At 37.4% G+C, this 14,625-nt stretch overlaps 1 protein-coding gene across 34 annotated transcripts in view; it reads right to left on the reverse strand.

Annotated features, from left to right (window-relative positions):
- Positions 1–14,625, reverse strand: part of KDM6A (lysine demethylase 6A) — a 141,507-nt gene that overhangs the window by 19,830 nt on the left and 107,052 nt on the right. For all 34 annotated transcript variants that reach the window (XR_014946574.1, XR_014946573.1, XM_085548855.1 and 31 more), the window contains 3 exons: positions 2,665–2,794; positions 1,040–1,145; positions 237–442 (listed from right to left, as the gene is read on the reverse strand). Coding sequence is in view for 32 of the 34 variants with exons in the window: in XM_085548855.1 (XP_085404981.1) it covers positions 237–442; positions 1,040–1,145; positions 2,665–2,794 (442 nt within the window). In the remaining 2 variants the exon portion in view is untranslated. The remainder of the gene's footprint in view (positions 1–236; positions 443–1,039; positions 1,146–2,664; positions 2,795–14,625) is intronic.

A 14,625-nucleotide genomic window follows, 5' to 3' on the forward strand; every position in this document is an offset into this window, starting at 1 on the left:
CTTTATATTACGAAAATGAAGTCTATGTTAAGCACATGAAAGAACATCCTGTATAGTATTTAACTCTGTTTAGAACAGACTGTAAATTCATCTGTGCTTTTCATGCTGGTAGGAATGTCTCCATTTCTTGAACGACTTCCGGACTTCTTTTTCAGTAGATGTTACTAACAGAGCTTAATTCCAGAGTTAGTATGCAGGCTACAAGATTCTAATTTATGTAAAAGCAACATATTTACCCTTAAAGACTCCTGGAATGAGGAGGCCTGGTACTGTGCATATTTAGCAATTGTTGTATGAGATCTACTGCTTTCACAACGCCAGATTTTCTTTGTTCCAGTGGGGTCCCAGTTTTCATCTGCTGGCTGCAGTAGTTGCGTCCTCACTTCTACTACGTGTTCATTATTTGCTTCTACCAATGTCTTAGTAGAGAAGAGTCCTAGATCTAATAAACAAAGCAAAACAAAAACACAAATGGGTGTTAAAACATGACAAATTTTAGAAGAGACGATATTAATACTTAACATTATATGATCAATTTATAACATATATGTAGGAAATAAGTTATGGTAATTTTTTAAAGGCTTCCCCCCCCCCCCCCCAACAGCAGAAGCCTAAAAAAACCTTGCCAGCTATTTTACAGACTATATTCCAACTACAAATCCATAAACATGTGTAACTAAATTAACAATTAAATATTTTTCAGAAAATTAGAGCTCTGTGAATGTTCACAGTGAGATCATTAAATCAAAGCACGAAGTCCCATAGGCACAGTTTTTACAAGGAAAAAGGTCTGTGTATAGGCTCCCATACCCTCAGCTCAGTTTCTGTCTGCGATCAACAATATCTGATGGAACTTTTTTTAAAGTTGATCTAGGTTAGAAATGACAGTGAGCTCAGTGACAACACGTTCCATTAATCAATCTAAACAGAACAATAATAAAGTACTATACAAATGAAATATCCACTTTTAAGAGCGGAGAAACACCATTTAAAAAATATATATACTTTTACAAAGAAAATGTAACCAAATGAAAGTTACCTAATTTAAGCGCTCCAGCAAGGCCACGTATTACAGTAACAGGGTTGTTTGGATTTGTACAAAATTGATGTAAAGGTGGAAAGAAAGCATCTCGTTTATTTTCCAACTGTAAAATTGCAATGCAATATTAGATATCAGATGAATTTAGACTTCTCGTTTGTAAAATAAGAAAGAACAATAAAAAACATAAAGCAACAGAAGGAAGACGGGAACTTTACTCATTTCCTCACATTGAGGCAATTGAATAGCAACATCACACAACCAATTCCATGCTATAAGCTGGGTTTACTCCTTCTGAAATTAATTCGTTATTGTAATTTATTTCTTGGCATGAATTATTCCCAGGTTGCTTCAGCTTTTGCAACTCAGGTTTCCTGCAGTTTATTTCTTTATCTGACAGCAGCCCCGTAAATTCTCTAAATCTGTAGAATTCTCTGAAGAGCAAGATAATATACTAACATTCTTTTCAGAATTTAAAAAGCTAATCCTACAGATAATGTATACAAGAAACAGTATAATTAAAAAGAGCACACTCAGAGTATATCTCATGTTAACTGGAAAAATTGATTTCTTTCTCCTACGCTTCTGTACATCTACAACCTCGATTTTATGCTGCAGTTTCTCCTCACTTTTATTTTTAATTGCTATGAGTCTTTTAAAATCCTGCAGACAGACTGTGAACATACTATCAGTGACACTGTAGATAGAGACTGAATATATGCTGAAGACATCTCTTTCAATGAACAAAACAACACAGTACTTAAATTCCGGGACCCATGTTGGCGCATCTACACAGAATACTGCAACATGGGAATTTATCAGCTTTGCAAATACTCAAGGAAGCTATAACGGACTCTTAATTAGGGAGATTAACTCAGGTTCAACACTAAGAGCAGCACTATTGCTTCCAACCTAATCTAGTGCTTAGGCAGACTGCACGGATAGCAGCACAAAAGACAGCCAAGTGCTTCTGGTCCCAAAGTTCAGCTGAGCAAAGCTATCCTGAGGTTTTTATACCAGCTGTATGGACACACTACAGTTTACAATTCCATTATTAAAGAAGTTATCTATAATACTGCATAAAGCTATTACAAAGTTTATTTCTGAAACAGGAGTTTCAATGGTTGCATAAGGAAAAAATCTTTGTAAAAGGCAGTTGGATTCAATGATCTTTGCAGGTCCCTTCCAACTGAATTATTCTATAAATAAAACTTTTATTTTCCTAACTGATGACATTTTGTTCTTACCATCATCTCAGATTTAATTAATTTTCCCTAATATATTTTGACACAGACTGTTAGAAAAGTTCGGTTTAATCATTTGCTTATTTATCACTAAAACTGTCATTTGCAAAAAATGTACAAATACACCTGAAATACCGTGCATTATAACTCACAAACTGCTTCTGCCTTTTCCACCTGTATTGTAAATAAGAAATAAACCTAATTTTTTGAAGCTGTTCTTCTTCACTCACAGCTGTACAATTCTAACATTTGTCTTGTTCATACACTGTAACTAGAATTCAGCTGTGATCTTTAAAAAACTTTAAAAGAGCTGCATACTGTAACTCACATACCCAAATAATTAACAGGATACAGTCAGCAAATTACTTCTACTTTACTTACATAAATACTAGGTGTAGGTGGATTCAGCTTGTCCTTTGGCAAGGGAGGGTATGGTGGAGGTGGTGGTCGTGGAGGTGGGCATTTATCCAATAGAATACTACTGTTAGATAAGCCATTTTTACCCAGATTCCTAAAAGGAAAGAAAAGCTGTCTCTATCAGTACTTGGCCAATACAACAAAAAAATATTAGTGTTATCTTTTCTGCAAAATGATGACAGTAACTAGAAACCATAATTCAAGATGTGAATAAAGCTCATATATATTTTAATAAAGTATTCTCACTGTATAAATTGATATTATTCAAAATTATTCCCATTTTCCACTCCAATTTGCAATGTCATCACCACAAGTTAAAAATAAAGCCAATTTAAATAAAAGCCAGCATGACTCATTTGGCCAAATCTAACACAGAAAGCAGTTTTCAAATAGAAACAGAAGAACCTTACTAGGCTGGCACTGGCTGGTGGATAAAGAATTCATAGCAACAGAGATAGTGCAGTCTGGTAATACTATGCACAGCACTGTAACAGAGTAGTGGCAAAATGATAATGCCTCAGCAAGAAGAACAATGATGGAGTCACAAAAATAGAAACATACAACACTAAATTAAACAGCCACCCATCTACCTCTCCCTGACTTACACATTTTGAAGCTAGAAGGAACCACCATTACTTTGCCTCATTGCTTGGAAAACACCAGAAAGAACTACTCTTGTTAAGCTGCTGTTTCAACAACTGTACTTGTACCTGACTCAGGACCTTGCTCAGTGTAATTGCAAACCTTTCTCTGGAGGTTTTGAGACATGGACAGCCTACCGCACACACGTCAGCTTCTTCTATTATGAATGACTTTCAGTGTTGAAAATCATTGCACAGATTGAGAATCCACTATTTCTAGTCACTATCACCAGGTATTCATTAACAGAGATATCCCATAATTTTGTTTGTTAAAAATAACTGAACTGCTTTAAATTTCTTCCAACTAATATTCAAATCTTTTTTTCCAACCCCACTTAATTCATTAGCTACTGTTCTTACCACTTCTTAGTGCTCCAGGATATAGGATGTGCTAAGGCACGATTCAGCCATTTACCCTCATAAAACTAGCTACAAAAACATGTTCTGATAATGAAGCTTCTTCAACAGCTGCCACGGTATTAGACAAAACTTCTAGCAAAGATGTAACAAAGAAACTGTGATACCAAAGCTGAAAAACATCCTAGGTCTTAACACTGGCACGTGATAGTATTATTTCAAATCAAGCTACTACAAACCATGAGTAAGAAGGAGTTTGGACTTAAGATGACAACAGACTGACTGTTATGACAATTACTTTAAAGAACAAACGTCACATGTATCTCAGGCTGTAGCAAAGATGAGCGTCCCGAGAAACTTGTTCATCATGACAACTTAGGCCAGATTTCTATCTCCTACACTTCTATCCCCTGATGGGAGATCAGAGCAATACAGACAAAGACAAACTTAGCAAGTGTCTCCAAAGCATGCCAGTCAAAATACCAAACACAGCTTGTTCTCTGTGCTAGGTGAGCCTAATTCCAAAATAGATTATAACCTTGAAGAAACTGGAAGAGAGGCTTTCAGCAGAAGATTTGATGAGGCATCATCCAACTTGACAAAAGGTCACTGACCTGTGTTTAATGTCTGAGACAGTTCTTGCAAAGACGCTACTGCTGCCCCACAAAGGAAAAGAAAAATGGAAAAAAAACAAACAAACATAGAAACGTGGCAATATAAAATCACCACTACTTAAAGAAAGTTATCAATGATGGCTGTGCGAAGCTGAGATTCAAGAATACAGGTGCAAGATGCAACTAAAATCTGAAGAGTGGTCATTAGAAGGAATCTTTGCATTAAGAAATTGAAAATAAAATCAAGAAAAGCAAATCCACAGCATTAGTATCCAACAGAACTATGGAAAAAAAAATCAGTTTGAATTGAGAAACATTTCTCAGGCACTTTCTGGTACAAGGAGGTAAGCAACGCAGGACAAACACTTAGTAAATTCAGAGTACACAGGATCTTCAGGGAAAAGGGGCAGCAGAGGCAGGAGAGACTACTGTATACCTAAACCCTGTGCAGAAATTTCAAGAGGAAAAGGGCCAAAGAAAAATCGTTTTTGACCACAGAGATTGTAGGGAAAGTCACATATTGTTGTTACAATTGTGTATTTTTTTTTCTCCAGGATTTCACAGGGGCTGAAAGAAACAGTAAATGCAAAACACAAGCTTAACTCAGGCCCTGAAAAGAAAATGCATGCCCAAATAGTCAGCTACAATGCCATGATGGATGAATGACTAGACGAACAGGTTTCATCCATCACTGCTTTAAATTGAATTTTCACAGGCTATATAGGCTGCAAAACATCCTTCATTCCCACAGAGCCAGGAGTAGTTGTCAGCCTCATGAAGGTAAGGACAGAGGTGTGAATGATGTGCAGCACCTTGTTTGACAGGTAAAAGCAACAAATCACCTAACTGTTCTAACCTGTGGATCAAAGTCAAATTACAAGTGACACCAACTGCGGTAGATGAAATAGGTGCTTGAATTTTATGTGATTAACTGATCTTTTGAATAAACAATCAGCAGATTCACTAAAACACCCGTTTCATTTTATCACTTCCCAGGATACATTCCCTCACCTTCTAAAAACGCTTCACACTCCTTTCCTCCCACAGCACAACTTCACATCTGGCTGTAACAAAACACAATGCTTCCCAGATACACTCATGTGAACCAGTTTGCTCTGCAACAGTGGCCTCTACTCTCCATCACTGAGCACTCCGCAGTATCTGATTTCAGCAAATATTAACACAAGTAACTTCACTTTATCTACGGACTTCTGACAAATGAAGATAGATGGCACAGCCTGCTCCAGCAGCCTGCCACACTCTTTCCTACAGTTTACTGTTTTCACTGCATAGGTAAGGAACCTGGTTGCTCCTTCAGAAGCTGCCATGGCCCCACACCAAGCATGATGGATGCCAGCTGCTTCAGACCCAAGAATTCCCTATCTGGAGCCCTGCACCACAAGAGAAAACAAGGCTGAAACCAGATCCCAGCATCAGGGCAACATCCCTGAAACTCCACTCACCCCAGCAACAATGACATGACACATATCAGTTGGTTGTTATTCACTTCAATAGATATTGTATTGACTTTGCATTACCCTCAATTACTAATGAAGGTGTTATGCAAGCTGGAAGCAAAATGTATTAAAAAGTGGTACTAATTTTAACTGTTTTACTTTAAAGATGCTAAGCTATATCAAGAATATTATAGTTAACATAATACTTATTTTCCATGAGTCAGGACTCATTATTAATTACTACCCTTTACATTTATTAAATTAATCACCTCAATGATTAGTTATTTCACTCAGACCTAATGCCAGTCTGCCAGCAGTACATTTTCAGTGGTCATCCCACTCTGAAATCAGTCCCTTGGCAATTTTCAAGTCCTATCCAACTCTTTCTGTTTTTCTATCAAAAACCTGTATGTATGATCAACAACAGCTCCGGCCTGATCTTTCACAACTCAAGGACATCTGTTATCTGGGCTTCTGACTTGAAAACATCACATAAGGGTTCAGTGTCCTCCTCCCTGAACACGGTGAAAAACAGAGAGCGGGTTATCGTGCATCCCACAATGTGAACACTCTATCTGCCTTTTTCCCAAGACCTGAACAAAAATATTTAGCATCTTCTGCCTCTGTATTGACCATTTAATATCTCTGATCAGAAATACTAGGCATTACTGGCTTTTGCGTATGTGTTTCTTCTATTTCATTCCTGGCTATAGTTTCTAAACTTTTACTAGGAGTTTTCTAGAACTCTTAGCTTCTCTACTTTAAATATTTGCTCCTTTTTAAAAAGACTGTGACTTTTGAGGACAGTGAAAAAGCTCCTGAGCGATTCCCAGCTATCTATGCATTTGCATTTAAGGTACAATTCACAGTCCACGTTGCAATCATTTGCACATAAGCAGTTATTTTTGTTGTGAAGTCAGTTTAAGTGAATTATTATTTGAGGATTAGCTGCATGAGAATTAGCAGGGTTTTACCACTCAGGAGATTATAGTTACTCTGAAGAACAAAATTAATGCCCTCTCTTTCTCACATAAAAATCACATTTAGCATGAATATAAGGAACAGTGGATTTATGTGATATTGTATCTTAAATCCATCAGAATTACTCAACATACAGAGAATGGATAAAGAAGAAAGCATTTCAAAAATGTGCTTGCAGAAGGAAGCCGAAGCACAGTACGAACTGACCCAACCTTGATGCAAAATAGAAAGACCCAGTCTTCCTTAACAATTGATGGATATAACTAATATCTTTCATGGGGCAAAAACATGGGAAAATGGCTATCAATACTCCTCATGCTGGGAATGAGGTGGCTATTCACAGTGCCTGGTGCTGGCTGCCTGAAGCTCATCCCCCCAGGCTTCTTCTGCAGCCAGTAGAAAGATTCACTCTCAAAAGGGCAATTTAAAGAAATTAAGCCAAACTTACATTACGGTTAAATGCAAGTAATGCCAGATAATTACACAACCTGTTTATAATGCAGTTCTTCGTTTCAGCCTTTCACAACCAGGTACTAGCTGGCAATACTCCCAGGAATCTCTTTTTCAAACCTGCTGAAAATCCTACAAAATAATTGTGGATTTTCTCATTATGCAAATATATTTCTAATCATTTTTTAATTCTGGTCTGTTTTTGACCTCAGTACTATAGGTTGGCAGAGAGTTTCATAGGTTAATTACATGTTATGTACGAAATAAATGTTCCTTTTCTCCTGTGTTTTAAAAAGACTTACATCTTCCTCTTTCATTTGATAATCACCTTGTTCTTAAGCTATTACAGTAAGACAAACAGAAGCACATTAATGACTTATTTAAGAAAAGCACTGAAACTAGCGGTACCAAACTTTTTCTTTCTTTTAACCTTCCCCCTCACTAAATGCAACAGTTACAATACATGTTATTTTTTTCTTAACTCTCAGGTATTCCTGTATTTGCTCTCCTGTAACAGAACAGAATATATCACTCTAAGCAGGGCTCAGACTGTGAAACTACAACATTTAAGATTTTATTCTCCGAACCTTTACTCCAGTGAAGTTTACTTGCCAGAAATAAGGTGCCTTTACAGCAACTGAACAATTCGCCTGTAAGCCAAAATAGCCTTTTGTGTACAGTCAAAAAAAGCCTCCCAATAAAATAAGAGTTGCTTTTAAGAGCAAAACACGGACTTAATCTAGCTCCTGTTTCTGCAAAGTACTTCTCCCAAGCAGACTCCCTGCTTCGCGATTGTACTTTCACTCACTGACTTCCCAGCTGACTGTCAGGAAGCCCTTCAGAACGATCACCCTGATTTTGTTTCTGCCACATTGATGTTGGCATCAGCATGGAACCCACATTAGTACACTTTAGCCTTGGAACTGCTTTTTCCACTCCTCACAACACTTTAGAACTAGAGGGAATGGTTTTAAGCTGCACCAGGGGAGATTCAGGCTGGACATTAGGAAGTATTACTTCTCGGAAAGGGTAGTCAGGCATTGGAATGCACTGCCCAGGGAGGAGGTGGAGTCAATGACCATGGGAGTGTTCAAGAAACGTTTGGATGTTGTGTTGAGGGATATGATTTAGCTGGGAAGTATTGGTGATGGTTGGACTAGATGATCTTCTAGGTCTTTTCCAACCTTGATAATTCTGTGATTATGTGATTATTTCCTACACTTTACATGCTGGCCAGTTATCAGCCCATTTTCCAGACCATTTTACACTCTGCTTGTCAGTCTATACTTCTATCCTTTTAAAACAACCTTTCTGAGACACAGTTCATTTCTGCTGGTCTCCTTCACTTTCTTATCTCAATGGATTGCTCTCTACTCTTTCACTGTACACACCAAGCAAAAGAAAAACTACAAAAAGCAGGTCAGCCCCTTTCAACAGGCATTACCATCAAGCCCATACATCTCATTTGCGTTCCCTGATAAGACAAATTGGCAAAGCTTCCAAGTTCAGATACATCTGTGAGTTTTACCCTTAGGCATTCTGTACACTGCCCTAAAAGTGACCACACAAACTTACGGCTGAACTGAGGTTGCTTAACTCTTCTACCTGCTTCCTTGTGACTTTTTTTTTTTTAAAGTCCTCTCATCAGCTTCAAAGGGAACAAATGATGGAGCATCTTAAATGAGAAAGGCACTGTGTTTTTCATATTATCCCTTCAAGACGCTAAGGAGATGCACCAGTTGAAATGGAGCAAGACATCAGCTGGTATCACTTCATCTGAAATAAACAGCTCAAGTTTTAAGTCTCAAGTCTTGCGACAACATTTCATTAACTCTCCTTTCAAAAGGATTGCTCATGGGGAAACGATACTTAAATTTCTGTGAGCACGGAAAGAGTTTTTGATAACACTCTTTAAAAGGAGCCCCAATAGGCAGACAGACAAAACAGAGCACTCTTCTTTTTTTGTTCTCCACTTCTTAACAATTGGATTATCTAGTAACAAACAAAACAGTTACCACCAGTGTATTTTCTTCTCTTAGTCACAACAGACTTCTATTTATGCTTGGTCTTTTTAATGGCCTCTACTCAATGGGGGGATTTTCTCCCAGAATCTAACAATCAAATTCATCGTATACATTTTTATCTGCAATTTTGCTCATAAGCTTAAAGAAATTTAGTTTACTGTTGTATTTCAAAATATAACAATTCAGTTGCTTTATAATCACCTTAAAATAGACTCTTGCCACCACTCTGATTAGTATGTAAGATTAAGCAATTTACCCATATAGCACCTAGAATCAACTCCTCAGTTCCTTCTGTATGTACAATCCTACAACAGCTGAACAAGATGAGTGCATTTATTATCTCACTATTCTCCAGAACAGCACCTTAATGAGATTTGCATAGTTTAATCATCAGTTCAGGGATTGCATTTCTCAGTTCCTTCTAGCTCTCCACTGAACCTCATCTAGTCCCTTCAGGGGAAGCTCTTGTGAGAAGTATCCATAGCTACACCAGCACTTTCTGCTTGACCCCTCCTCAGTGTCCTAGACAACCTCAGCTCACCACTTAAACAGAATCAATCTCTGTTAGATTCTTCCTCAACACTCCCACTGAGGAAGACGGATATAAAGACATGTGTGTGTCCCTGGATGGTGTTGCCCTACACAAGCATGTACTTCAGTCTTTGATGAAACAAAACATTTACCAAGTCTGCTCCTACAACCCAGACAACCTATTCAGATGCAACTGAAAAGAATCAAATGGAGTTGCCTATTAGGCATGTGTTTTGCACTTCATGATGCAAAGTATCTCCTTTCATTCAATGGCTTTGCTTGCACAATTATTTTAAGACACCACTTGTCTACATAAAATAAAACTGCAAGCTTCTAACATTTATTTTTGCCTTTCTGCTTCCATTTTCTTTCTTTTAATGCATGATTCCTGGACCCCTTTTCTAATAATTGCTTCTACCTTTTAATAAACAACTTCCATACCTCTGATGTTCCTTAAAGGACAACCAAAATCCTAGCAAGATCAACAAACAAGCCAGTTTATAGAAGTTACAACTATAGTTCTGCTTTCTGTCAAATATGTCCTGTGAGATAAGGAACTTCATTATATTGCAGTTCACTATTGCACAGTAGGTCAAACTGTGTCAAACATAGTTACATTATGAATCGACTGCTGTGCATTACTTAATGCCAAACTGCTAGTAATTTCAGGTCATTTCTGCTCCAGACACACACAGACCTGTAGGGTCTGAAAGATGTAAAAAATGGCATCTCATCGTTAAGACTCATTAAAAATCTGTAAGCATCTGAAACAGGATCATGTAATAAACAGACCTCTGGTGCATTTCCATGGAACTTATACATGATATCAAACATTCTGCCTTGTAAGTAAGCATATAGTAAACAGAGCCAAATACAGAAAAATAAGTAAGAAAATAAAACAAAACCCCAGCTATATATAAAAGCAAAATATATCCAATTGTTCCCACCTGTCAAAAAGTCTTTCCCCCCAACCCCCGGATAATATCATAAGGAAAATAGACCAAGAGACTGTATTAAGAAAGTACATCCAGAAAGCAAAAACAATATGCCAGAATAGAAAGTAATTATCAATATTAGAGAGGAAGTCAAGAGTATCTTTCTGATCTATCATTTTAAATAGGAGTATTGATGGAACAATCAGTGTAGCACCAATATTTAAGAACTGCTACTGCAGAGTAACTCCCCAGTCCTTCCCTCTGCTTGAAGTTTATTCTTGAGCAGTTTTTTGTTTGTTTTTCATTTGCTTTTAAAGAAAGAAAGGGAAAAAAAAAAAAGATATTTTCAGGTCTTCAATTGCAAATAGCTTTCATGTACCTTTTACAGTAATGTTAAAAATCACATTTCTTTTTGTCTCAAAATCACTTTTGTACCTCGAGACCCAACTTACAGAGGTAACAATCAGAAGTAATCACCATTACAAGAAATACTTTCAACATTTCATTTTTTCCTTACCTTACACTGTATAAAGGTCAACGTGCCCTAATTAAGTTCATAGTATCCAAGGTTAATATAAGTATGAAAAAACATGTAGGCAGGGCCCTTTCTCTAACAGGCAACCAGCACTAGCCCAAATCAGGAATAGCACTAATGAGCACCAAACAATTTTCACATATGTAAAAATATCTGCCTGACTTTATTTTACATTTTAGGTTTAGCCTAAAAATGTTGTAACTGATACAGTGTTGACAGCCCCACCAAATCTTCTGTTATTATAGTAGGATATGCAGATACTTTCCAGCAGTCACAGTTCTACTAGGACAGGTCCTGTTAAAGTGAGTAAACTCAATAGTCTGAGCCCATGCTGAAGCATTTATTGACCTCTCAGTTAGTAAAAGAAGTCTGTCCTCAAGTTTTGACGTTGCTCATCTTTCTTAGCATTTTCAGCTACACATCAAGTCTTCTGCCTTTCTTGAAGGAACGTGCAGACAGGCTGAAGAGGGAGCTCTGAATCTCTGCTCAGTAAGCACAGTGACAACAGCAAAAGGCACATTTTACACGCCTGCAAACTACAGGGGGTCAGGCACTAACTTAACGTCTCTTGATAAATTATAGTTACGCAAGGCTTGGAAACAATGCAGATTATATGCACCCCAGTGAAATACTGCTGGAAAAGATACACCAGTGGTTTTAAGACCTCTTCTGTTAATAATGAAGCCTTTAGTAATCAACATCACTTGGAATACTACTACTATCAATGAGCACAAAAAAAAGGACATGCATTAAAAGCTGCCTTAGGATTTCTGTAGTAAAAATGTCCAACTTATTGCCAGTGAACACAAGCCACAGATTTCACCCAGGAATCATTCGGTAAGCAGTGTACTAAATCAGAATATAGCACTAAGCAGCAGAAATGCACTTCTCATTACCCTTTCCAAGAAGGCTGAATGCAAACTTCTGCTAAACACATTTTGAAGACAGAAACCAGCTAAACTTCATGAAAGAACTCAGCGTATCCTACAATTTCTTTTATGTGTATTTGCATTACACTTATTCCAACACCAGACATGGAAGTTATTTTTAGATGTCTGCTTGCAAGAACATATACACGGTCCCAATTTAAAAGATAACAGAAGTAGAAACTTCACTTGAAAATGATCACTGCAATATAAAACTCACCATGTATAAGACGACAAAAAAATGTTCCCTATAGACTCAATATTCTTTCTTTTCTAGGAAATGTAAAGCTTTAACACTTATGACTTCAATTAACAGCAAATATTTAAAGTGCCTCAGACTTTGAAGTTATTCAACTAATCCAATCTCTTAACATTATAAACACTTTTGTATCAGATGCCTATGGACTGCTATACCATGATCGGTATTCGTTAAATCCCAGTATATTAAAAACCAGTAACTTACATAATCACAGTACCAGATGCAGCCCTTGGCATTTAACTGATTTATGTAGGTGCAGTAAAAAAAGGTAGTAAATACACTTTTACCACTTCCTCAACAACCAAAAGGGTCATACCGCAAAGCATCACAGTTGTAGCTACACAATTCCAAACAAGTATTTCTGAGTAAAAGTTTTGAGATATTAAAGATGCCAACAATTCTTACACCACAAAAGTATAAATGACACTTACAACCAAAAGAACTGCAAGCACAGTACGTATGGCAAAGAGCAGTTAGAGTACAAACCGTAACATTCAAAAATCACATGCTCATGATGGTTAAAGGGACTTCCATGAACTTTACAGGCCACTTATAAAGCTTATTCCACAAATGACATCAAATATAAGACACAGTTACAGAAAATACATACCCTAAATGGTCATTTTGATTTCTGGATAAACTATCTTATGTTTAATGCATATTAAGACTGATAATACGGTGCATTAATACAGGATAGTTACCTATAGTAAACACAGAATTTACATTGAGTTCATTTTCCTACGTAGATATTTTTTCAGTGCATAAGATCACAGTGTCTATTGCTGAGGAGCAGTGACTGAATATATTAACCTGATTATTTGCTGAAGGTTCCTACCTACAACTGCAGCACTGTCTCACCAATAACTCAAAGAAACAGCCTAAACTATGCCATCCTCACAGAAGTTTTTTTTGTTTCTTTTCCATTTTTGGTGATACATCAATTCTGAGATAAGAAATAAATTGCAAAAGAAAGTATGTACAAATCTCAAGGATTGGAATCCGGCGCTTCTTCCACACTCCTCTTTAGTAAGCCAAAACCCAGAAAACCACTAGAAGTGCTAAGGAAGTACTTGTAAGTTGACTAGTTGGAGATAAAAACAAGCCTAATCCTTCAAGTGCTAACATGCCTATCAAGGGGATGAGACTTATGTGTCAGAGGTGAACACCAGCAGATTTATCTGCAGCAGATTAAAAAAAAGGGCTGCCCTCAGCCCACCAGCCTCCTCTGCTAAAGGCTACTGGCTACTGAGCATGTGGCAACATTTGCTGCATTTCTATGCCACAATCACTGCAGCTTACAGAGTAGCATCTTTGCCAGAAGTCACTGCGAAGCAGCAGCTCAAAACTGAACAACCAAGTCTCACATATGTTGCACATCCTGTACTGTTAGCACCAATGGTGCCAGGGAAAAGGCTGTGCAGTTTGTATAACCACACTGCAGTCCTTGTCAGGTTGCCTAGTGGCTGGCTTCACTTTTCGCTTTAATTATGCACCTGATGTAAAATGATCGTGCTTACTGACTAAAGATAAAAAAGACAGTAGCGTATCTGCCAATCAACTGGAATATAAAACGGACTAAGACTTATGACTCTGAAGAGTCAAAATTATCTGCACTGTGTTACAACAAATGAACCTACACTTGAACCACAGGAACTGAAGCCACTGTTATTAAAAAAGCACTACAGTTATGGAACTGGAAGGACAAGCTGACACACCAGATGGCTGTGTGACCATACAGAGAAACACCACCAGGCTGAAGAAATGGAACAATGGGGATCCCATGAATTTCAGCAAAGATAAAGCCAAATCCTGTACTGGGGAAGAATAACTACACATGACAGTATGTTAGAAAAAAAAAAAAAAGGTTGTTTTAAGAGCAATCACCCAGTGGAACAACTGATCCAGGCGGGCTATGGAGTCTCGATACTTGGAAAAACTCAAAAGCTGTCTGGACACGGTCCCGAGCAACTCGCACTACCAAAACAAACTTCCCACCTCTACTTTTCTGTTAGCATCTATCCGTTTTGCAATGACAGCACCGATGACAGACCTACTGGACTTATTATTTGTACCAAGATTTTTAAAGAGCTTAACACCAGCCAATTTGAATACCAATTTGAAATTCATTTTCAAATTGCATTTTGTCACTTCTTTTCATACTCCAGTTATTTTAAAACTTTGTGTTTTACTTACATTTTCAGAGCCTGACTTCTTG

The sequence above is a fragment of the Coturnix japonica genome, chromosome 1 (assembly GCF_054131305.1).
Source record: "Coturnix japonica strain WE chromosome 1, WE-NBRP24, whole genome shotgun sequence".
NCBI lineage: Eukaryota > Metazoa > Chordata > Aves > Galliformes > Phasianidae > Coturnix > Coturnix japonica.